The sequence below is a fragment of the Haliotis rufescens genome, unplaced genomic scaffold, assembly GCF_023055435.1.
Source record: "Haliotis rufescens isolate VD_foot unplaced genomic scaffold, xgHalRufe1.0.p SCAF_14, whole genome shotgun sequence".
Taxonomy (NCBI): Eukaryota; Metazoa; Mollusca; class Gastropoda; order Lepetellida; family Haliotidae; genus Haliotis; species Haliotis rufescens.
Window position 1 is genome coordinate 5041964 of NW_025963824.1, and position 25960 is coordinate 5067923.

Consider the following 25960-nt stretch of genomic DNA (forward strand, 5'->3'; position numbering starts at 1 on the left):
ACTGTTGTCATTCATGACATGCTCGCTCTCCTCATTGTTTGGTTGAGGTGCATTCCCATCAGATGGGACTCTGGATAGCAGATCCGCACAGGTATTTTCTGTACCTGCAATGTACTGTACTTGACAGTTATATCCTGCTATTCCCAGGGCCCATAGTTGTACCTTTTTATTTTGCATTGGAGACTCCAACAGGTACTTTAATGGTTTGTGATCGGTTTTAATCACAAATTCCGCATTATGCAAATAATGGTCTAGTTTCTGTAGGCCAAAGTGTATCGCATATGCCTCCTTCTCTATCGTTGCCCAGCGTGTCTAGGTGTCATTCAGCTTGTGTGACAGAAAATGAATAGGCTTCTCAGTTCCGTCATCACTTACATGGGCTAGACAAGCACCAACGCAGCTGTCACTTGCATCCGTATACAGGATGTAGGGTCTGTTTGGATCGGGATACGTCAGCAGCGGTATCACCGTCAGACTCTGTTTCAGGAACTCGAAAGCTCGTTCGCATTCCTCTGTCCAGGAAAACCTGGCATATTTCTTTGTTAACCGAACGATAGGTTCGGCAATCTTTGAGAAATTGGGAATGAAACGACGATAATAATTGCACATACCAATGAAGCTTCGGACCTCTTTGACAGTTGTCGGGGCCCCAATTGACCGTATGGCTGCTACTTTCTGTTCCTCAGGCTTGATCTCATCTTGGTTGATCATGAATGCCATTTAGTTTGTCTCTGATTGAGCAAAGCTGCACTTGGAGAGTTTGGGCTTGAGGGAATGCTTTCTTATACGTTCAAAAACGGCTTGGATATGAGACATATGGTCATCTAGCGTTTTTGAGAAGATCAAGATATCATCTAGGTACGCTATAGCAAATGCCTCTAGGTCTTGTAGAACCTCATTCATGAGTTCCATGAAGATTGATGGAGCATTACAGAGACTAAATGGCATGACCGTGAATTCAAACAGTCCTCGATGGCATGCAAACGCTGTTTTCTCCTTATCCTTCTCGTCCATCAAAATCTGCCAATAACCCGACTTCAATTCCAGAGTGGTGAAGTATTTAGAATTTAATTGTGTTAATATGTCATCAATCAGCGGGAGAGGCGTGGAGATTGGCCTTGTGATTTTGTTGAGCGATCTGAAGTCCACACAGAAGCGTTTGCTTCCATCTTTCTTGTCAACTACAACAATAGGGAAACTCCATGGGGACCTTGATCTGTTAATGATCTTGGCATCAAGCATGTCATTGATTGCCTTATCTACCACCTTTCTCTTGTTGAGTGGCGTCCTATATGGCCTTAGCTTGATAGGTGGGTGGTCACCTGTATCAATCTTCATCTGGACCGTATCAGTATGGCCTAGGTCCAATTCGCTTGCGGCAAAGAGATCCCTATGTCTATCTACTAAGCTTTGTATCTTCTCTTTATGCTCTTGTGGGGTGTCAACATCCTGTGATGTGTCATTGAGAGGTGATTTGGATGAGTGCCCTAATCGATCTGCTAGTGTCACTAGGTTTGTCTCAGGCACATTCTCTAGCCTTCCTACTGCACACCCTCTCCTTAACCTAAACGTTTTGTTTGTAGTGTTCACAATCATGATTGGTACGTTCCTATCTTTATTCATCCGTGCTAATGAGTTAGTGATCATCAGTCCTGGTTCACTTGACAAGTAGCCAGTACCTATAGCCGCCACTTGGTAAAGAGCAGTGTCAGAAAAAATGTGGCCCTTGCTTAACTTTTGCCCTGCATAGACTTGTACTCTGAGGCTTTACTATGGTGTCCCCAGCCAGGCGAATAATGGAGGCAATGTGCAGGTCTTCTTCCAAAGGTACATAGGTCTTTCCTATCCGTAAGCTACCGAGGTCGTAGTAGAGCCTGACACCATTTTGTTTCAGCCAATCCCTCCCCAAAATGATGTTCCTATTCATGTTGCTTACAACATAAAATTGATGACTTAACGTCACACCTCTCATCTTAAACGTTATGTTTACAAAACCATCTACTTCTAAGTCATTCCCATTGACAGATTGCAGTGAAACATTTTTCTTACCTAATTCATAGAGTCCTTTTAGCTTATGAAAAACCCTTCTATAATAATAGAAACTTCAGCTCCAGAATCAATTAAACACCTGTATCGTTGTTTTCCTATCTTAACTGTACATGAACTCGGGTTACCAGCTAAATTTATACTATATGTTGTCCCCTCTGCCTCCTTCCCAGCGGTTTCATTATGAGAAGGAGTCTTTAGTTTAAACTTTTGTTATGTTGCCCCCTGTGTGCTCCATAGTTCATCCCATAATTCCTGGCTCTGTTTGGACAGTCTCTTTTGAAATGACCAGGTTGATTGCACACCCAACACAGCATGGCCAGCGGTCTACCGGGAGTCCCTCCCCTCTCATTTGTAACTGCGTTGACGCTGGGCCTATCACTTGACCTAGTTCTTTCGTCGAACCTACAGTCCCTTGCTCTGTGACCTGTTCGATTGCACTTAAAGCATTTAGACTTAGGCCGATAATGATCGACCTCCATAGGCTCTTCCCTACTTTGGTCATCCATTGACCTGCTTCCCTTTCCTAGTCTCAGGTTAAATCTAGCACGCAAGTTCTGTTCATGCGTAGTGCATGTCACAGCCGTGGCGAGGTTTAGTGGGTATTCCCTCATCACTTTCATTTTTAAGTAATCATAGGCCAAAGCATCTATAAAAAATCCTACTAACTGTCACTCTATCGCGGCAGCATTCCCGTCTCTGCCTAAACCTGTATATGCCTCTTCTGCAAACAGCTGCACACTTTCGCCATATTTTTGTTTTACTGCCCTCAACAACATAAACGCATGTTGTGGGTCTGTTATTTCAGCAAATCTCCTCGTTAATTCATGCTTTAATTCCTGCCATGTTGCTTGTTCATGATCTTGTAAATACCTATGAATAAAATCGCTAACTGCCCCTGAACTTGACTGATAGGCCACCAGTTTTATTCTTTCTTGATCTGCATTTGTTAGTACTGCGTATTTTTCTATGCTTTTAACCCATTCCTTAAATTTTGTAGGTTCCCCCTCAAAAGTTTTAATAACCTGCGTTATTCCCTGCGCTCCTAAGGTTGTCGAAAGATTAGCTAATTGTCCCGTTATTTGTCCTGCTATCCCCGTCAAAAATTCTCCCAATTCCTGGCCAGCCATAACGATAAATGAAACAGAAGAAATCTGAGCTACTTACCCAAGCTGGTCTGAGCGTCAATCTTCACTTGTCCCAGGCTGTTCCTTTGTTTTGAGAGGGATCCTGGTCTCGGCACCAAAGAAGAACCCCAACGTGCTCTATATGTAGCACAACAGACAAACACGGTCTTCGGTTTCAGCAGGTGTTTTTAATAACAAGGACCATTTTTATATGCTGGTACAATGAATACTTAACAAGGGCGTGGCAGAGACTGTAAGAGAGGCTATGGGCTGTTTCAGGCGTGACCCAGTGTGACCAGAGCTCGTCCCAGTGTGCTGGCCTTCTGAGCTGTGACTTGACTGTTAGCTTGGCTCGTGTTCTTCTTCCGTTTTCTTCTGGACTGCTCTGTCGGTCTGGTCCTGGTCAGTGTTCAGCGCCCTTCTCTGCCTCTCTCCCCGATACACTGACAGTGCAGTTTATGTAGGAAGGCTGTGACCCTCAAATCTTCAGGGGGGTCGAAACAAGTTCGCGGTACGATAAACCGGTCAACAGCTGTCTGATTTATAACCGTCATCTGGTCATGAAATGACACTTGAACCTTTTAGGGGGGGTCGACACCAGTTCGTGGTACAGCACACGGGGAAACTCTTTGTCAACACTGTCTGATTTATGACCATCACCTGGTCACTGACCCATTTCTTCTGCTCACCTCTACACAGCCTCTGGCCTTACTGGATAGTGTTACACCTCTTTAAAACCACCATGTCGGTACCCGGTGTGACCCGTCAAAAACTCTTTCGCGAAAGCGAGAGAGAGGGGGTCACCTTTGCTCTGTTTGAGAACAGAACAAAGATCTGTACCACACTATCAAACAAAATGTGGTCGGTGGCCCCTCTATCATATTCACGAGATTCCACAAAGCAGGGCAGACGTGCATCCGCAGTGATCCGGCTAAACCTTGTCGTCGCATCGTCGGATACGACGCGAATGCCTTGTACCTGTGGGCCATCGATCAAGACATGCCGACAGGTCCATTCATACGGTGTCATGCGGATAACGGATTTAAACCCGAAGCGATTTATTCCAGACAGCAAGAAAAGACCTGGAATATAACGGATGTTATTTTCACGCCATCCTTGTTTTCTCACCGAAAATGCTAGGAGGGATCCTCAACTGAAAGATCTCTTGGAACAGCGGTGCAAGAACACACTGTTGCGTGCTGAATTTATCCGCAGTCAAGGCTATGAACTCGTAGAAATGCGTGAATGCGAGTTCCTCGCCCAGTTGCGCAACAATCGTGATCTAGCCCGTTATATCCACGCCAAACGGCCGACGTTCTATCGCAACAACAGAGGTGGTGCGAGCGAACGTCGGATCTTGCAAGGGGTGCTGACCGGGGAACTGTTTGGCATGGTTGAAGCAGACATCCATACCCCCCTACAGTGGATCCCTGGACAGAACCCCCACGGTACTCGTCTCTCCCCTCGAGAGTATTTCGAGGAAATGACTCCCTTGTTCTGTAACGCAGATGTTCCGTTCGAGGTGCTGGGGGAACATATGCAAGACTATATTCGGGAGAACGACCTAAGCACAAAACCGCCGCGCATGCTCGTCGGCGTTGTGAAGGCGCATAAAATGATGATCGCCACACCTTTGTTGAGATGGTATCTCGAACACGGTCTGGTGGTCGATCGCGTGTATCAGGTCGTAGAGTACACTCCGAAACCGTGCTTCCAACGGTTTGTCAGTGATGTATGCTCGGCGAGACGAGAGCCGACAGCGACCCTAACAAATCTATTTGCGGTGATACGGCAAAACTGACAGGTAATTCTGCTTACGGTTTGGTGTTGATCAACAAAGAGAAGCACCAAACCGTATCGTACGAGAGTGGTCAGACGGCAGCGAGTGATCAAGTGAACATATCCCAGCTTCGCAAATTGACGGAACTGGGAAATGAGTACTTTGAGGTGGAGAAAGCCAAGAAATTACTCCGCCTAGATACTCCGGTGCAGCTGGGTTATTTCATTTTGCAGTACGCCAAGTTGTGCATGCTTCAATTTTACTACGATTTCATGGATGTGTACGTAGATCATAGTGATTTTGAATACTGCGAAATGGATGCGGATTCAGCTTACATGGCGCCCAGTGCGCCGTGTTTAGCAGAGGTGATCCATTCCCACATGAAGCCAGAGTATGATCACCAATTACAGGGACTATGCGGGACGCGAGATGGCGTCGCCATGCGTTGGTTTCCACGCACATGCTGTTCCACGCACGCCCTTCAAGATAAACGTACGCCGGGTTTATTTAAACTCAAGTACGAAGGAGAGGAAATGATTGGGCTCTGCAGTAAGACTTACGCCGTATCCCAATCCACTCTCGAGCGCATTCCGCGTCCCTTGCCGAGTTCGACGATACAGACAGCGCAACGTCTCCTCCATCGACCCCCCCCCGCCAACGTTGCCATAAATCTAACAACAGCTGCCGTTCGAATCCTCCCTTGATCGGCAAAATCCTGCGCAAGGTGAAATTCTCTTTGAAAGGCATTTCCAGGCGCACATTGAAAAAGCCTCTAATTGCGTTTCGGCAGGTCTTGCGCACCAGAGTTCCTGGGGAAGGTTCGAACCGCGGATTGAGGCTAAAAGGCAACACCATGTGCACGTATCACCAGCGTAGACAGGGGTTGACTTATCTGTACTGCAAACGCAGAGTTTTAGCTGACGGCGTTCACACCGCTCCCTTAGACCTAGAGCTTTGCCCCTGGCCACGTAGTGACGAAAAGTCAACGCTAGATGACACCGACACCTTTTTGGCCGAACTTTTAGAAAATTTAGCAGAAAATTAAACAAACAAACAAACAAACAAACAAACAAAAAAAAAAAAAGAAGTCCCAAGCGCATTCCCTCAACTCCAGTAGTGTACATATTATAGTTATTTATTTATTTATTATTATTAGAAGCATATTGTGATAAACATAAGTATTTTTTTCAAAAGTATTGTCGCTACCTGTGATATTTTGGTTTCTCAAATGTATTTACATGAATAAATCTATGTATTTTCGGAAAGAGTGTTGGTTGTCTTGTTTTGTCTTATACCATGTAGGTCTACTTTCTAGAAGCCGTGTATGAAATAATACATCCATTCACATACGAGTCCCATACCCACTCGGAACAGAATGTACTGCCTTCTATAAGTTCACTACATAATGCAAACTATCAGAAAATAAGACTGGTTTCCTTTGCTGTTAAGTGAGAAAATAAGACTGGTTTCCTTTGCGGTTGACGACACGCGTGAGAAAATAAGACTGGTTTCCTTTGCTGGAAGCAAAAGAGGCAAAGTTAGTTTCATGGAAGCCATTCTACACCCTAGTCTCGGAGGGCGATGCTATGCGCTATTATGTTTATTGTTAGCGAATTGGGGTGTGGGTAGGGTGCTTATTGTAGGCGCAAAGGGGACAGGCCCTTTAAGAGCGACTTCAGCGTACTGCGATTCTATGTACCGCATAACATTCACACAAACAACACCAGACTTCCATTCTATCGATTAGTGTTTATTACTAACAGCTCGTTATGGTGATACATAAGACAGTATAGTCATTTTAATACACAGTTTCCAGTGGCAACATGAGACAAACTTTCTATCAATTCACGTTTAAAACTAACAACTTGTCATCACAAGAGAGATTCCATACTATTTTAAAGTTTCTAATGGTTTGAATATCTTCTTCGCACCGGGAACACCGTCCCTCACTTTGCCACGCACGAACATGGGTTGAGTTCGTTTTCTCTTGCCTTTTCCCACCTGAGAGAAAAAGGGTTGTGAGTTGGGTAGATGTTTCAGTTGACGGGTAAATGCTTGAAATACAACATCTTTTACATCGTTACTGTGGAACACAAACTGTCGAATGCAGTCAATCACATTAGAATGCTTAATAGGGTGTCCCTGTTTATCCAGCCATTCGAGGTTAGCATTCCAGTTAATGCGGCCGAGCTCTTTTTGTTTGTTGAGATATTGCCATAGCGACACTAACTTTCCCTTTTGGTCGTTCGGGTGGACGCGTTGTAACAGTAGATATAAAACATCTTGACAGTATAGGGGTGGGTTCCCTACTGTTGCATTCCCTCCTCCTGTTGTTTGTGGGATATGTGAGGCGATGTTATTGTGGATGACCGTGTCCCGCTCAGCCGTTGGTTCCTCAGTTGTAGTGTTGTCTGGAGTCTGCTGCTGTTGTGGCATAGGGGCTGGTGGGGGTTTCAGGGCTGGAGGGGGGTTGGCTTCCATCTTCGGAGGAGGTTGGATCAGGCGATGGTATGTCTCGCGAGATAACAGGATCATGGGTTTCGTCAAGTTCAGGTGCGAAATACCTGTCGAGCGCTCTCACACAAGGTGGTAATATAAAGTGAAAAGAAACCAGCAACTCCCTTTTAGCTGTGTATCCTTCCCATTTGCTGGCTAGTAACCGAATGATCTTTCTGTATTGGTACAAGGTCTTTTTCTCGCGATCCTTCACGGGAATGTGTCCGATGATAATGTTATGTAACTGTTTTTTGGACAGATGAGACAGTAATGTTTTACGCTGTACAGGCTTAGACCGACTCAGTACGTGGAGAAAATCCACTTTATCGCGAATACACTTGCTCATGGTTTGAAGCGAACCGTTTTGTACGTATAACCTACAGGCCCGCCGTATGAATCGGGTAGGTCTACTCCAATCCGCCAAACTTCTTTAAGAGATGTGATGCACGCTTCCTTCGATGAAAACCACGTAGGGCTCTCTTTTAAGGTGATCTCTTCGGTCTGGTGTGGGGTAGCTCTTACTGACAAGGTAGAGGGCGGCGGGTTACACACGATCGTCCAAAAGTAGACCTTGCTCATAGCGCGGTGCCTGTAAGACTGACTCGATTAAAGCGTGTTTGTCGCTTTTATTTCGGAAAATAGATGATGCAAAGTTCGTCGGGTAAGATACCGGTGCGTAAGCGTCCGTATTCCGGGTCACTGTACGGCGAGGCGTCCACGACTAAATAACCTAATTTCCTCCCTTCCATCGCATCCTTGTAAGATTCCGAAAAATACTTGCTTTGACCTGGAAATATTTGCGAGGCCAAAATCTTGTATTTGTGAGCGGAACGTGGATTGCTCATCAAGACGAACATATGCGTATTCACGCTCACCGTCCGTGAACAGGGACCTTTAGTGTAGACGGACTGTAGCAGATTGAATACGGTAATACCCAGATGATGCGACAAAGTGGTGTACACGTTTAACATGAGTTAACTGGTACATATGTCCATCATGAGATCGTCTAACACGAGAATCATGTTTTTGCTCGACTGATCGGACCACAAACGTAGTTGGCTTTCGCTGGGCAAAGATTCGTGAAACTGAATGCGAGCAATAGATTGCTGCACGTCGGCGTACAGATCCTGCCACACCCCGTAACAGTACACGATGAGGTCGGGTGGCTTATCAAACACTGTTTTTCGTAATCATTCAACGAAAGAAGTTGTCTGAAAACATGTAATGTCTCAGGACGTATCTCGCCATGTCTGAATCGTACGGTGTCACACTCGACAATGAAACGTACTCGTGAGACTTTGATCTTAAATAATCATGAAAACCGTATAACCCAACTTACATACATCCATGTCATATATAGAACTGAAACACAATAGACATTTTCTCTGTTTTTATTGACTCGTCTACCACTCTACAGGAAGAAAGATCGTGTTATATCGTAGAACACATGAAACAGTACTTGAAATAGTCACAGATAAAGTGAGTCACGCATCATTGCGTGTTTTGTCTGTACAAAACATCTGTACGATATCTCGTAAACTAGCACTATTTCTACATTTCTGTAACGCGTAATATAAACAATAGAATCCACAAGCACTCGAACTAGATTGCTGTAAAACAGACGTGTTATATTGATAACTGCGAGAATGTTTCTTGATAAAATATTCAAATTCACGATGATAGTAACTGGGTTTCTGTTCATAACTATCAAAAAACTCGCCAACTCCACACCCGTCAAAGTAAAAGGCAACCCAATGTTGACCCTCGCCAAGTGCTAGGTGCGTGTTAGCCACACATCCCCATGGTTTTCCAATGAAAGGTACGGTTTGTTAGCTAATGTATCTGTCGCGTACACACCCACTACGTGTGTACGGAGGCTGGGGTCGCTACGGATGGCACACTGTAACTGTCGTTTGTACATTGTCTACTTTAGAAACACGTTACGGCTTTGGTCGATTTTGATGAGGGCCGGAAACTTGGCCAGGGCGATGACGTTGAAGGTAAGGGCGAGGGCTTGAGCAAACTGGACTTCTTGTCGTAGATTACCCGACTTGACCAGATTCAGATATTCCCCTCTGTCGCTTTGTATGTCTTGCAGGTTAAACACGTTCAAGGCATGACCTACGGAAAATTCCGTGCGGTCCAAGTTCAAACCTTTGTCTTTACGCCATTCGTTATTCCAGTCGTACAGACCGGCGTAAGCCTTGACGTCGTTCGACTCTAACAGTCGTCCAGGTACACTGGTACCGTTCAAGTACAGTCACATGCTTTTAACAATGTCGCCTTGGAAACAGAAGGGATTGGCCGTGTACGATCCGTTCACCCCATCGGACCTCACCAAGGCGACCACGAGTCGACTCGGGACTTCGTCTTGAAACATGGCATCCCAGTTAAAACTCAGACTGGACGAGGCCATCTTGACCATGGATCGTTCGTACGGGTACAGGGCGTTGGCTTTTTCGAACTGTTTGTTGTGGGCCACGATTAGAGCGTCGTTGATCCTCAGTTTGCATACTTTCAGGTACACGTCTTGTAGTTCAATGTTATATTCCTCGCTACTTTCTCCCGACATCAAGACGAAGGATGTGTTGGATCTGAATAGCTTGATGCCCACATCCACGCCGTTCACCAGATGACGGTCGAAACCGAACACGTCTTCCATGAGGGGCCCCATTAGGGTGAGCGACTTGCTTCCGGCGATGAAGCTTCCGCGGTTGATGGGCCCATCGTTTCCACCGAAGTAAGGATCAGGGTCATTAAAATCAAGCACGGTTTCTCCCGAATCTTTGTAATACAGCTGACTGGTTAGCTGACTGGACTTGGCATCGGCGCCGTAGTCAAGGACGGTTTCCATGAGAGCTTTGTAAGGGTAACCGGCATTGCTGGAGCTAACTTGTTGTCCCTGTAGGAACACGCTCACCTGATTCCACAAGCTGTGCAAAGTGAGGTTGATGGGCCCTACTTTATCTTTATCGGCTAAGGGCGTTTTGTCGGTGTGAGTGACTTTGAGTTTGACGTGAAGTCGGGTCTTGCTCAAGTCGATGTAGTCTTTCCCTCCATTGGGTATGTGAAATTCCACCGGACTGGAATCGGTGATGACGGACAGGCGCCTTATGTTCTCGTTCTCGTAGTAATGTTGAAGGATGCTGGTTTGATAGGGTGGCAGTTCGAATAAATCTAAGCTATTTGGCAGGGCTTCGGTAAACTCTTTCTCCGTCAGTACCGACATGGTTACCGGTTGAAGATGTCTCTGGGGTCGATAGCGGGGATATCTTTAAACTCGATGAAGGATCGTTTAGAGCTGTTACCCTCGCGACGTACTTTTTCTTCGAAGTGACAATCTTGTCTCCTGCTTTGCGTTTTATAGCCTTAGTTCGTTTCTGAGCCACCACGGCTCTCTGGACCACGTTCTGATTGGGTGACGTCATTGTTACGTTCAATTTAGAGTCGCGGCTGGGTGATACTTTGGGTAGGGTGCGATGGGAATGATTCGCGACCTGGGTCGACCTTTGATCAGCTGTTTTCCCTCATGCTTACTTCTGCGATCTACTAAAAAGTCCACAAACTTCTTAGTGTCGGGAATGTATAGTTTCCGTTCCATCGTGCTTAAGTCAGAAAGGGATACCGTGGCAACATGAGTGACACGTTCACGGTCTCTTTCAGAAATGAATGCGATGTTCCTTCTGCACACTTTATATACACTTCGATTTCTGACGTATCTCTCACGATAACGGGTAAGTACCATGGCTGGTGAAAATAATAATTGGGTCCGTCTCTCAGATCGAGTCGTCTCAATTAAGGTAGATAATTCTCACCCACGTGTGAACTGTCGCACTGATTACACAACACGTCAATGGTGGTATTATTGATATCTTTCAACTCGACTCGGCCTAGTTTCATTTCTAACAGAGCCACCATCCACATGCCATCCAGTTTCAAATGTGGAGACAGTTTCACCTGGAAACGGTAAGGCGTGTTGTCTGGATAATACTCCCGGGAGTCTGCACTGTTAAACACGATGTATTTATCCATTTTACTTGTCCTTCAATTCGCTTGCTTCTACCCAGGAATCAAAACTGGATGGCCAGCCTGCCCACAATTTCCCTTTGTCTTTCTTTTCTTTAACACTTTTTCAATATCCCATGCGGCATCTAGATCTTTATCGACACGCTGTAATTCTTCTTCGTAAAAGCGTCCCTTTAAGAATTGGTCGTGAAAATCTTTCAGTGTGTATAAAGGAATACCCTGTCGTCGATAACGGGCTGCTACTTTAAATAACTCTTCCGTCCATCTCAAGTTGTGTTCCTTAGCGAAAGGTTTTCTCAAATAACTGATTCTCACGATATCCCCTATTTTATATTGAAAGGGATGGAGCTTGTGTGTCATGTATGGTGATGGTTTTGTGTATAAATGATTCCATACTTTGATTTCATTTCGCTCATTCACATCTGCAGGAGCCCACTCGCCTAAACTTCTGTGTACGGTGTGACTAATTATACACTAAATCGGATAGCACGTCCACATAGCGCTGGGTGTTCTTGTGTGTCAGATACCTCGCTATGAGTGACCTCAACGTTCGAATGACTCTCTCGGCGTAATTCGCTTTAATGTCTTCGTTCTGAGTGACGAACAGTTTGATCGACTGGTGCTCTATAAAATCCTGGAATGCCCCTTTAAATTCCGTACCTTTGTCCACTCTGATGGTTTGTGGCTTGCGACCGTGCGACGAGATATCTTTGAATGCCTCGACAGTGGACTCAGGTTTCTTGTTTTTTAAAGGGGCTACCCATAGATAGCGTGACAAAATGTCAATGGCTATCAGCAGGTAACGTATACCATCGTTCACTTTAACATAGCGACTCATGTCCATCAGATCGACATCCCACTGCTGATCTATTCGGTTGACGAGTACTCTGAGTCGTTGAAATTTGCGTTTCACCGACTTATGAAGCGTGTAAGCATCGTGCTTGCTCAATTCGGCTTTTACCTTGGACACGCCAACCGTTTTCCCACGTCTTTTTAAACTTTGTTGAAATTTGGAGGCACCGTAATACGCACCCGGGGACTTGGGATTAAAGTAATAGCTCTCCAACTCTTTCTGACGAGACGACGACGGTGTTACATGTGACTTACTAGACATGTTTCTGTCTCGTGAGGTAAACTCAACTGTGACCGCCCCATCTGGGCACACTCTCTTTATATACACAACAATGATAACAGACACATGCATTGTTCAATACTATTATTTATTACATACAAGGCAAACATGAGTGTACAGCTATTGAGATGCTACTTCAGATTATATAAAACAGCATACCGTTCACCGGAATGCTCTTTCTAAATACAACATTTTCCATACACGGTCCTGTATGTCTTTTAACCAGTCACCTGTTTTGAAGTGAGTGTCCAGATGGTCCTCACACCGATACTGACAGATAGCGTAGGAAGACACGCTGCTTACGCTTGGATCTTCGTGAATCAATCGAATCCATTGATCAATCACACGATCGTCATTCACTTCGTCTAAGGCTGTATTTATGTATTGGTGTATTTTGTGTTGGTCAGACAAGTCCTGACAAGTATGGTATTGACTGTCAGTTTGTTCAAACATGCAACCGAAACACAGTTGGACGGCGAGTCGTTTGATAATTTTACACAGTTCCACAGTATAGCATAGCGTCAGTAACGACAACATGTAGTCAGTGACTTCAACCGATTCCACTTCATCTACGACGATAGCTTTCATCTTCTTAGTGATGATTCGTTTTAACTTCTTATCCTCGTTGGGGACTTTCATCTCGGCATCTTGTATACAATGTTCCCGATGTTGAAACCATCTAGACGACTGTATAACGATGGTTTCGTGGATCCGATCGGGTTCGCGTTGCACGTACTTCCAGGTGCAGAAAGTCATTCTGTCACTCGACATTCTATATAGGATGGAAGTTTTCTTTCTCAGCTAGCATGCAGGGAAGGATGTGACTCGTAAGGAAGTCTCATGCCTGAATGAAACAGTATGCGTGGTGTACTTTCTTTTTATATCGGTTATATTTAGAAAATGATATCATGATGCAGTCAACGTATAGTCTGCACAGTCACATTTCATTATAACGTACACATACTGCGTGGATTGTATGCCATACAGTCATCCAGTAGCGTCCTGACTTTGAGCAGCTGACGCCATTCTTCTGGCTTAAGAGCCATGCCTTTGCGCGTCGGTTTTACTTCCCGTTCGCCATCGGGTAGTCACCACTGCCGTATATCCACGACTTTGTTGGGCGAGTTCATGGTTAGGAAAACGTTACACCCTAACGGTAGACAGAGAGAGCAATCTTCCTTGTTCAGGATTTGACTTAACGAGTCTGACACAGTCTTTTCAATAACCTTCAGCTGCGCCCATTGATCGAGAGATAAACAAATACCTGCCTTGGTGGGATAGAGTAAGCCTTCAGCACTCCATTCGTATTGACGAATGTCTATTTTCAACTCTCCACTCCAACGGGTAGCCTTGATGTAGCGACTACTGCTGATATGAAACATACTCTCTCTGTGTTCTTCTGATGAACCCACTGCTTGCTTTGTGGATCCCGTAGATGGACTTGTACTGCTCGTTGCCATGACTCAAGGAAAGTGCTGTGATCTTCTAGGTAATAAGCGATAACACCGAGCAAAGTGAAAAGCATTCAGTGTGGTACGGAAGGTCTCTGCGCTGTAAATGATTCCCTTTTGGATCAAATCTGTTTCATATACTGCGGGCCTAGTCACGTGATGCACACGTGACGTGGTAGACGTGTTCAAACATGTCTAAACACGTGAGTCTATAGGAGAAAGTAATGTCATCATAGATATGAATAAACCTGCTTCGACATATATTTCCAATGAAACATTTTCCTCGTGAAACATTTTTCCATGATAAACTCTGTTCTCTCTTCGAATTAAGGGAGAGTATTGTAAACATGAAAATGTCCTATAGATTGCTTCCATCACTTTCCCAACAAACCTAGCTTCGTGCCGTCACAATGCTACATGTACTTATCAGTTTTCTATCTATTTTCAAAATTGCATGTTACACGGTTAAAACTCAAACCGTAGGGCTTATTTGTCATAGATTAAATGGAAAAGCTAGCATTGAAACTATGCAAGTCGGGACAGGGTTGAATAAGTGAACGCCCTCTATACAAATGGTTCACAATAGTACGCAGCGCGGGTGATTCGAAATCCGGCTGCCTTCAGCAGGGTGACGTGACTACCTCGTTGTTGCGCGCTAAACGTAAACTTCACCGCTAGCTTGCTGATTGCTTAGTCTTATCTATTTTGTCTATATTTTTTTTCCATACAGGTTGTCCAACGTTCATGGTGTACATGGTGTACAACGTGTAGACCGTACAAGATGAATTTGATCCAGCTAGACGTACATTTTTTTTCCCTACCTATATTACCCGGCGTATATCATGTTGACACAACCCGTCTCTATTGCGGTATGGTCGTACTTTCAATACACACCCTGCATTCATTAAACCACGTCGCACGCTCTCGCGAGCGCGGTCAATTTGAAATGACTACATGAGTTGTACACTAACTGTAATTTCTACTAACGCCTGAAATTAACGAAACCATTATGACCAATAAACAATTTGAAAGTTGTCAAGCGCGCTCAATTCAAACTGGGCTGCTTGTCTATTCAGGGCAACACGCCATACACATAGCTCTAGTGAATACCCTTTACTTTTGTTTACTTACAAATTCTTTTCTGCCTTATAAACACACACCCCCGTGGTGAGTGCTGGGTAACGCTAATAGCTCTTCCCCCGTGTGGACTCGGGGTAGAATTTGTCCACAGCACCCCATTGCTGGTCGTAAAAGGCGACCAAATTGGGCAACCCGTTTGCCGTGGGTTGCGCCCCTGTGTCGGCGGAGGACGGGATTCTGGTGGTTGAGGGCATTGGAGCCAGGAACAAGTGTTCCTTTTGCCCAACACACTACTTCGACCCTTACTTCGCCTAGACGGGTGGTAGAATTGGCCCGATTCTATCAATCGGCTGGTCACGTCATGCCCTAGCATGAAATACATGGCTATATTATTAAGAATATAATTGCACGCTAAACTTTGTTGTCAAAATCATTGTTTTGTTCGTATGCCAGAAGGCGGTGGCTCATGGGCCAATCTGGAGATAGAGACCTCTGAATTCTGTGTTTCTTGGGGAAAGTGTTATGGGCCGAACCAGCCTGACGCTTATTCTTTTTGATCTCATAGCTTTTCAAGTCTATATTTTCTGGAGTATAGCACCTCTGTATCCCTGGTGTTGCAGGTTGGCTTCCACTGTGACATCGTCCTTGTTGACACTCGATGGCGGGTGGGGAGCAGGGGTGCTGAATCACTACATAACACCATGGCTCACCACAATCTATCTGGTTCTTTCAAAACAAATAAACGTCGTCATGTCGATTCTTTAACGTCTGACGAAGAAGAAACATCAACTGAGATTGCAGATTCTTGGCCGAGATTCATTGTCATCGCATCTGCTGATGGCAATCCTTTAAAACTAAATCCTTTCGCTATGTCGAAAGGCATTCAAAGTGCCTGTGGAGAAGTTACCAATGTTACACGTCTTCGTTCTGGTTCCATCCTTGTGGAATATGCACGGAGACAACAATCTGTCAATCTGCTGGGTCTACAGCAGTTTGTTAACACCCAGGTTGTTGTTTCGGTGCACAGGACACTAAATTCAAGTAGAGGCATTGTCAGGGACCGCGCACGCTGTCTTTCTGACATGGCAGAAGAAGAGATTGCTGCTGAATTGAAACATCAAGGGGTCACTGCTGTTAAGCGGTTCAGTAGAAAATCAGAAGATGGAAAATTTATCCCAACTAACACATATCTTTTTACTTTTTGTCTTGCTAAAATACCAAATTCTATTAAAGCCGGTTACTTTAACATCGGAGTGGAGGTTTATGTTCCAAATCCTCTCCGGTGTTACAAGTGTCAACAGTTTGGACACGGGGCAAAAACTTGCACTCGCAAGGCCAGATGCTTCCGTTGCAGTGGAATTCACGAAGGTTCCGAGTGCACAGATGATGTCAAGTGTGCCAACTGCGATGGGGAGCATGTGGCCTCATCCAAATCATGTCCAGTGTTCGTATCAGAATCACAGATCTTAAAACTGAAGCACACGCAAAATATTTCTTATTCTGCTGCCAAACAATTGGTACAACTTCCATCAAAATCACCCGCAAATATCACTTATTCAGCTGCAGTCTCTTCTCCGCCGCCAGTTCTCAAAATTACTACAGCCTCTACATCCTGCCAGACTTTGATCTCTTGGGTAAAAGATGACCAGTTTACCATCGACGATGCACAGACATCTCAATCTATGAAGTCTACTTCAGCTTCCCAGACAGACCATTTAACATCAGCACCTCAGCTTCTGCAAACTCAGAAAACGGTACCTCCATCAGAACCCAGCCATGTGAAAGTCACCAAAAACATTCAGGGCGAAGCCCATCTGACTAAAACGGAAAAAAAGAAGTTAAAAAAGATAAGGGCTCTCCAGCACTTGGATTTGCCTTCTCTTGCTGACACCACAGTAGAGGTTCATAATCCATTTGAGCCTCTAGCGATGGAGGTCAGTCCCTCACTCCCGGTTCGTGGGAGTGGACCTCCCTCTCACTCAAGAACTCCAGTTGAGCCTCCATGAATGGCTCCAATACTCTTATTCAGTGGAATTGCAGGGGACTAAAGAATAATTTTAATGATTTACAGTTATTGATACAGGATTTTAAACCATCAGCATTTTGTTTACAAGAAACGTATTTTAAAGATAATGATCAAATCAACTTGAGGCAATATGATGCATATAACTTCTTTTCTCCTCCAGGACCTAGGGCTAATGGAGGATCGTCAGTGTTGGTGAGGCAGGGTGTCATACATAGCCCTGTTCCACTTAATACTCCACTTCAAGCTGTTGCAGTCCGTTTAAGCCTCAACATTGTTTTCACATTGTGTTCGCTTTATGTACCTCCATCTTCTACTCTTCACCAAACTGATCTTCAGGCACTCTATGACCAGCTCCCCAAGCCCTGTATCATTATGGGCGATTTGAATGGGCATAATTCACTTTGGGGTTGTGCTGACACGAACAGTAAAGGTAAGCTATTAGAAGATTTCATTTCGAACAACGATTTATGCATCTTTAATGATAACTCTAAAACTTATTTCCATCCTGGAACAGGCACTTATTCTTCTCTTGATTTATCACTTACCAACTCCGATCTGTTGAATGAATTCGAATGGTCAGTCCACGACGACCTTTGTGGAAGTGACCATTTCCCGACTATTCTTCAAACAATAATTCCAACTGATGTTCCTCCATCATCATGATGGAACTTCACAAAGGCTAACTGGCCTTTGTTCAAATTACTTTGTACGAGCAAATTACATACTGATCTTTTTGTTGATGTTCCTGATTCTATTACGGTGTTCACTGATGAACTGTACAAAATAGCTGATGATTGTATTCCAAAGTCCTCTGTAAATCCACACATCCGTAAACCATGGTTTAACAATGACTGCAGGCAAGCTAGGAAGGCACGGAAAAAGGCTGAGCGTTATTTCCGTCGCCATCCGATGGTCCATAATTTGAATCATTTTAAAATTTCAAATGCTAATGAGTGAGTGAGTGAGTAAGTGGTGCTTTAAGCCGCATCAGCAATATTCCAGCTATTCGCGGCTAGAAAAACAAAATTACTTTCAGACAACATTATTTAAAAATGATGTCGAAGATCACTAAAACTTCAGTCCGATATCACAGTAAACAGTTAAAAACTGACAGTCAAATCTAAAATCTACATCTTGTCATACAGTTTAATTTCTTTCAAATATGCTAAAACTAAGTGGTTAGAAATGGTATTGAAAAGTTCAGAAACAGTTTGAACAGTATAAAATCGTTGCCGAATAAGTGCAAAATCCACACATTCCAACAAAAGGTGCTTGATAGTCAAAGGACTATTGCAAGGAATACATTGAGGAGGGTCCTCTCCCTTTAATAAAAAAGAATGAGTCAAATGACTGTGTCCAATGCGACATCGTCTGATAACAACTTCATCTTGGCGACTTAATCCAGTAGGGCCATGATTTCCAATCAAGGGCTGGATGGCATGAAGCTTATTCAATGTTAGTTTATTCCAGTTTTGTTGCCACATACTTCCAACATATTGGCATATAGCAGGTTTTAGGTCTGTGTACGGGAAAATACCCGTCGAGAACGATTTCCCAAGAGCAGCTTTAGCTGCAGAATCTGCTTTGGTATTTCCACTGATGCCAACATGACTGGGGAGCCAACAAAATACGATGTCATTATTTGCCACGGACAAATTCATGTGACATTGCAATATTTCAACTAAAAGAGGATGGTGAGTTTTACGGTTGTTGATTGCTTGTAAACAGGATAAACTATCAGAAAAAATAATAAAGCTGGACTCATTTGAACGATTAATAAGCTGCAAGGCTAATAGTATAGCCTTAGCCTCTGCCGTAAAAATTGAACTTCCATCGGTTAATCGTAACGATAGAGTGCCATCATTTGTAACAGCTGCAGCTGACACCTTATCACCATTTTTGGATCCGTCTGTGTATATGCTTGTATACCCTGTATATTGATGTCTAAGTTCTAGGAAGGCTTGTTGGTATGACAACGAGTTCGTATCTGCCTTTTTCATGTTTGTTAACTCAAAATTGACTGTAGGCTGTATTGACTGCCACGGTGGCACTTCAGGTAGTTTATACGTTGCAATAGAAGACATGTTTAGATCTGCATCTATAATGTGCTGTTGAATACGTATACCAAGTGGAGGAATTGAGCTGGGTTTCTTATCATACAAAGGCTGATAAGGAGGATGAAAAACGATATTAAAAGCTGGATTGGATGGGTTGGAATGAAGTTTAGTAACGTATTGGAGTGCCAGTTTTATTCTTCTGATATCGAGACAAGGTTCATTAGCTTCAACATATAAACTTTCAACAGGGGAAGTTCGAAATGCACCCAGACACAATCTAAGACCTTGATGGTGAATAGTGTTAAGTTCTTTAATGTATGATTGTCGGGCTGAGCCATATATGAAACAACCATAATCTAGTTTAGATCGAATCAATGTTCTATAGAGATGTAACAGAGTTTGTTGGTCTCCGCCCCATTTTGCATTTGATACCACCTTAAGGATATCAAGTGCTTTCAAACATTTAGCCTTTAGATTTTTTATATGAGGTATAAACGATAACTTATGATCAAAGGTAAGACCCAAAAACTTGGTTTCTTTGACCACTTTTATAGGAATATTATTCAAAGTCAATTCTGGATCTGTATGTAATTTCCTTTTAGTGCAAAAATGAATACAACAGGTTTTAGTTTTAGAGAACTTAAAACCATTTTCTAGAGACCATTTTTGTATTCTATTTAGGCAAAGTTGTAATTGCCTTTCAATGGTATTCATATTTCTACCACGGCAAGATACATTGAAATCATCAACAAATAACGAACCATCAATATTTTCATTTAAAACCTTTGCAAGGCTATTAATTTTTATGCTAAAAAGTGTCACTGATAAAATACTGCCCTGAGGGACCCCCATTTCTTGATCATATATCTCAGATAATGCGGATCCCACTCGAACTTTAAATTGTATATCTTCTAAAAAACGTGCAATAAAATCAGGCATACGACCACGAAGACCCATAATATGCAGATCTTTTAAGATGCCATATTTCCATGTTGTATCGTATGCCTTCTCCAAATCAAAAAAGATTGATACAACATGTTGTTTATTAATAAAACCATTGCGTATAAATGACTCTAATCTAACTAAATGATCAATGGTGCTCCTCTGGTGCCTGAAACCAGACTGAATATCAGTTAACAGGTTATTAGATTCCAAATACCAGACAAGACGCTTGTTGATCATTCGTTCCATGGTTTTACAGATGCAACTTGTTAAAGCTATTGGACGGTAATTAGAAGGATTCGCGTGATCCTTCCCTGGTTTGGGCACGGGAATGATAGTAGCCTCATGCCAAGATGACGGAAAATTACCCGATTCCCAAATATTATTGAAAATGTACAAGAGGGTCAACTGAGACGACACAGGTAGATGTTTCAAAAATTGATAATGGATATCATCTGGCCCACATGCTGTATCATGAGCTTTATGTAGAGCCTCTTGCAGTTCACTTAAGGAAAAAGATTCATTATAATCTTCAGAATTATCGGATTTGAAATTAAGAATCTTCTTTTCCTGCTGATTTTGATATCTTTGAAAGTTAGGATCATAATTGACAGACGATGAATTCTTACTGATTGTTTCCGCAAGCTTATTAGCGATGTCCTGTTTGGAAGTTAATGTTTCATTATCAGCTGTTAAGTGTTGTACACTGCTAGAAGACCCTTTACCTTTTATCCTACGAACCATATTCCATACTTTATTGAGTGGAGTACGTGAAGTCAGTTTGGAAACAAAATGTCTCCAGCTGCTTCGTCTGTTTTGCTTAATGGTTCTACGAGCTTTTGCTCTTGTAATCCTTAAGTGTTTTAAATTATCTTGAGTCGGGTGTTTATTAAAAACTCTTTCAGCCTTCTTCCTAGTCTTTCGAGCTTTTTTGCAATCATCATTGTACCATGGTGTACTAACACGTGGAACCGTCGAGGTTTTTGAGATTGTTTCAGTGGCAATGGTGAGTAATGTTTCAGAAAACAGTTTGATTTGATCACTATCATGTAGGAAATGATCAACTTTCAATTCAGTATCGCACAAAGAACTAAAGGACAGCCAATCAGCCTTGGAAAATATCCATTTGGAAATTGAACTATCCACAAAGGGACACATAGCTTTAAGCACGGTAGGAAAGTGATCACTACCGCACAAATCACCATGAACTGACCATGAAAACTCATTATACAGTGATGGGTCAGAAAAGGATAAATCCAAAGCTGAATATGTACCTGTTCCTGGGTGGAGGTAGGTGTTACTTCCATCATTAAGCAGACATAGACTATGCTTATCAAGAATGTCTTCAAGTACTTTTCCCTTGTCATTACGTGTAGATGAACCCCATAAGGGATTGTGACCGTTCAAGTCTCCCACAAGAAGGAACGGCTTGGGAAGCTGGTCAATCAGATTGTCCAGATCCCTGATTTGGAGAGCGTATGATGGAGGTATATATAAAGAGCACAGTGTAATTGCAATATGTAAAGTTATACGTACTGCAACGGCTTGTAGGTTAGTATTTAGCGCAATAGGGCTATGTAGTGTACCCTGTTTCACCAGTATACTGGCGCCCCCAGAGGCCTTACCATTGGTAATCCTTGCAAATGAATTGTAGGTATCATATTGGCGGAAGTTAAATTGTTGATCATCTCTTAAAAACGTTTCCTGAAGACTAAATGCCACAGGGTTATAATCTTTAGCTAAAAGTTTAATCTCTTCAAAATTAGCTCTAATACCTCGACAATTCCATTGTATTAGCGTATTTGTCATTTAGGGTGTGTTATTGGTGAGCGCTCCCGACCTTTCTTCTTAGGAGAATGGCTCCTGGAGCGGGTGCTCTGATGGGGTGACACGTCCATGTCATCTAGAATACCAAACCTGTTGAATATGGACACAGGATCTCTTTGTCCCTTCGGTATACGATCAGATTTATTTTGTTTCTTAGAGTAATCCACATTCACATTTTTCTTTTTCTCAAGAGGAGAAGAAGTAGTTTGTGTTTCTGTGGATTTAGACGCTTGTTCTGAGGAAGATTCACTTGTTGAAGATGAAGAGGTGAGATCACTAACACTCACTGGTGTGTCTGTATTTACCCAAGTCAAGTCAGTTTGACAATCAATTGATTTTTTTGATGTTTTCATAGCCTCAGCGTAGGATGATTTACCTCTCATGGAAGTGTTGTTTGGTGTTATTGAAGTAGCTAACTTCCTGGCTTCTGAAAAACTAATATTCTTTTCTGTTTTGATGCGTTGAATAGTCATTTCAAACTGCCAAACTGGACACTCTTTAGATGAAGACATGTGGGGACCTGAGCAATGAACACATTTAATTTCAGATGTACAGGAGCTGCTATCATGATCTTTGTCTCCACAACGATAGCAAGCAGCACGATAAGTACAAGATTTCTGCCCATGCCCAAATTTCTGGCAATTAAAGCACCTCAGAGGACTAGGGATATACAGGTCTATTCTCATAGAAAAACATCCTACTTTAATTGATTGTGGCAACTGTGGAACGTCAAACGTAAGGAGGTAAGTGTTAGAAGGTAAATAAACTCCATCCTTCTTAAAGTTGAAACGCTTAGCTTCAACAACACCCTGCATCCGTAGTTGACTTACAATGTCATCAGTGGAGAGATCTGACAGACTCTTATCTCTGTCACGGATAATTCCTTTGCTGAAGTTCAAAGATTTATGTGGATAGCATTTGATTGGAATGTTTGCAAACAATTTGGCTTCCAGTAGATTAGCTGCCTGCTCTCTCTTCACACATTCTATTAGAACTGCACCAGATCTAATTTTGGTGACATTCTTAACAGTTCCAGCAATACCTTGAATTGCTTTTTCTAATAGAAATGGAGAACAAGAAGTCAACTTTTTCTCACTTGACTCTGCAACAATGAATCGAGGCCAGGTTTCACGTTCAGAATAACACAATCTGGTTATCATATCATCTTCCTCATCATCAGTATCATCAGCGTGATAACGTTTTTGTTTTTTTGGATTTTGAGCAGCCATAGTGGTATAGTATATGTTTCACCCTCCTGGCTCCCCACCCACCATGGAGTATCAACAAGGACGACGCCAAATGCCTGTGGGCCTCCAACAGGCGGCACCAAGGATACCAAGAGGGTATACTCAAGCAGAAACATTAGAAATAATGAACCACCAGATTGGCCCATGAGCCACCGCCTTCTGGGCTTTAAGACTCTAGGCAAATATTGCAACAAACACAAATACACAAATGTTGTTTTTGAAAACAGTGTTAATCATGATTTCTAACAGGTGAAATCAGGTCAAGAGTGTGCTAAATAAAATAACGCACAGGGCTCGGCATGACCAGCCGATTGATAGGACCGGGCCCATCCTACCACCCGTCTAGGCGAAGTAAGGGTCGAAGTGGTGTATTGGGCAAAGGAACGCTAATCCTGGAACCAGTGCCCTCAACCACCAGACTCCCGTCCTCCGCCGACACGGGACGCAACCCACGGCAAACAGGTTGCCCATTTTAGTCGCCTCATACGACCAGCAATGGGAGGCTGTGGAAATATTCTGCCCCGGTTCCACACGGGGGAAGAGCGATTAGCATTACCCAGCACTCACCACGAGGAGGTTGCTCTTCACGAGTGCCTCAAATGCTAAAGCCAGGCGTACTTTTAAACATAATAAACGCCAATCTTGGCGTGATTATGTTTCAAAAATAAATTCACGAACGCCCATGTCTAAGGTATGGAATATGATACAGAAAATTAAAGGTAAGGGTTCGAAATCTAGCGTCCACCATCTTAAGAATGGGGATGACCTATTAACTAACAAATCGGATATTGCAAATAAACTTGGTGAAACGTTAGCAAAACATTCTTCCTCCTCGAACTATGTACCTAAATTCCAAATATACCAAAAACAGCAGGAAAAGAAAACTATTAATTTTAAATCAGATAATGGGGAAGATTATAATGAAGTATTTTCAATCCATGAGCTTCATACTGCTCTTGATCAGGCTCACGATACTGCTACAGGAGCTGATGGTATACACTATCAACTCCTGAAGCATTTACCAGAACCGTGTCTAGAAACCCTTCTGTTAATTTTTGATGATATCTGGACTTCAGGTGAGTTTCCTTCTTCCTGGCGTGATGCCATAGTTATACCCATACCAAAACCTGGACGGGATCACACTGATCCATCAAATTATAGACCCATTTCACTGACCAGCTGCGTTTGCAAAACCATGGAACGTATGGTCAACAATAGATTAACATGGTACTTGGAATCTAATAATTTACTTACAAATATTCAGTGTGGTTTTAGAGAGAATCGAAGTACTGTTGACCATTTAGTTCGGTTAGAGTCATTTGTAAAAAATGCAATAATTAATAACCAGCATGCAGTGTCTATCTTTTTCGACTTAGAAAAGGCGTATGACACTACCTGGAAACACGGGATTTTAAAAGATTTACATGATTTTGGATTGAGAGGCCGTTTGCCTCGATTCATATCCAGATTTTTAACTGACAGACAATTTCAAGTCCGCGTGGGCTCAACCCTGTCTGATCATTTTCATCAGGATCAGGGTGTCCCACAGGGCAGTATTTTGTCTGTTACACTATTTAGTATTAAGATAAATAGTCTCTCTAAGGTTTTAAATGACTCCATTGATGGATCTTTATTCGTGGATGATTTTAACATATCATGTCGTGGTAAAAACATGCATACTATCGAAAGACAATTACAATTATGTCTAAATAAGATAAATAAATGGTGTTTAGAAAATGGTTTTAAATTTTCAAAATCCAAAACAAATTGTATCCACTTTTGTAGGAAATACAAACCCCATAAAGACCCTGATTTAATTTTAGATAGCACTCCGATTAAAGTAGTAAAAGAGGCTAAGTTCTTGGGTCTTATTTTTGACCACCATTTAACGTTTTTACCTCACATAAAATATTTGAAAAATAAATGCCTGAAGGCCCTTGATCTCCTAAAAGTTGTTTCAAATTCCAAGTGGGGAGGGGATCAGAAAACCCTCCTTCAACTGTACAGAGCACTTATTCGCTCTAAACTTGATTATGGCTCCATCATCTATGGTGGAGCCTGCAAAAGTAATCTTAAACTTTTGGACTCTATCCACCATCAAGGTCTGAGACTCTGTCTTGGATCTTTCCGAACTTCTCCTATTGACAGTCTGTACATTGAGGCTGATGAACCATCCCTCAAACAACGCCGAATTAAATTATCCTTACAATATGTCACTAAATTACGCTCTAATAACTCGAATCCAGCATATGACTGTGTTTTTCACCCCCTTTATGAAAATCTCTATAATAAAAAATCATCGGTTCTCCCCCCACTTGGAATAAGACTTCAATCTGATATTTCTGCCGCTAAAATTAATCTTGATGCTATAGCCCCCACGCAGCTTTTGTCTTCTCCACCTTGGCAGTTGGTAAAGCCAGAGGTGGATCTGACATTAACTAAATTAAAGAAATCGGAAACAAATCAACTTATTTATCAACAAAAATATAATGAATTAAGAAACACATATAATACTTACAAATCTATATTTACTGACGGATCCAAGGATAGTGGCGCTGTTGCTAGCGCCACTGTCATTGGATCCAGGACTATCTCCTCCAGATTACCCGACAATAGTTCTATTTTCACAGCTGAGGCCAATGCCATTTTAACAGCTTTACAATATATCAGTAAACAGTCAAAATATCAGAAGTTTATCCTATTTTCCGATTCTCTTTCTTGCC

The 25960-nt window shown here is 42.8% G+C and overlaps 1 protein-coding gene across 1 annotated transcript; it reads left to right on the top strand.

Annotated features, from left to right (window-relative positions):
- Positions 1 to 15839: 15839 nt before the first annotated feature.
- Positions 15840 to 17144, top strand: LOC125379297. Its single transcript, XM_048395572.1, has one exon. The coding sequence runs from the start codon at positions 15840 to 15842 to the stop codon at positions 17142 to 17144; it is 1305 nt and encodes a 434-aa protein (XP_048251529.1).
- The last annotated feature ends 8816 nt before the right edge of the window (positions 17145 to 25960 follow it).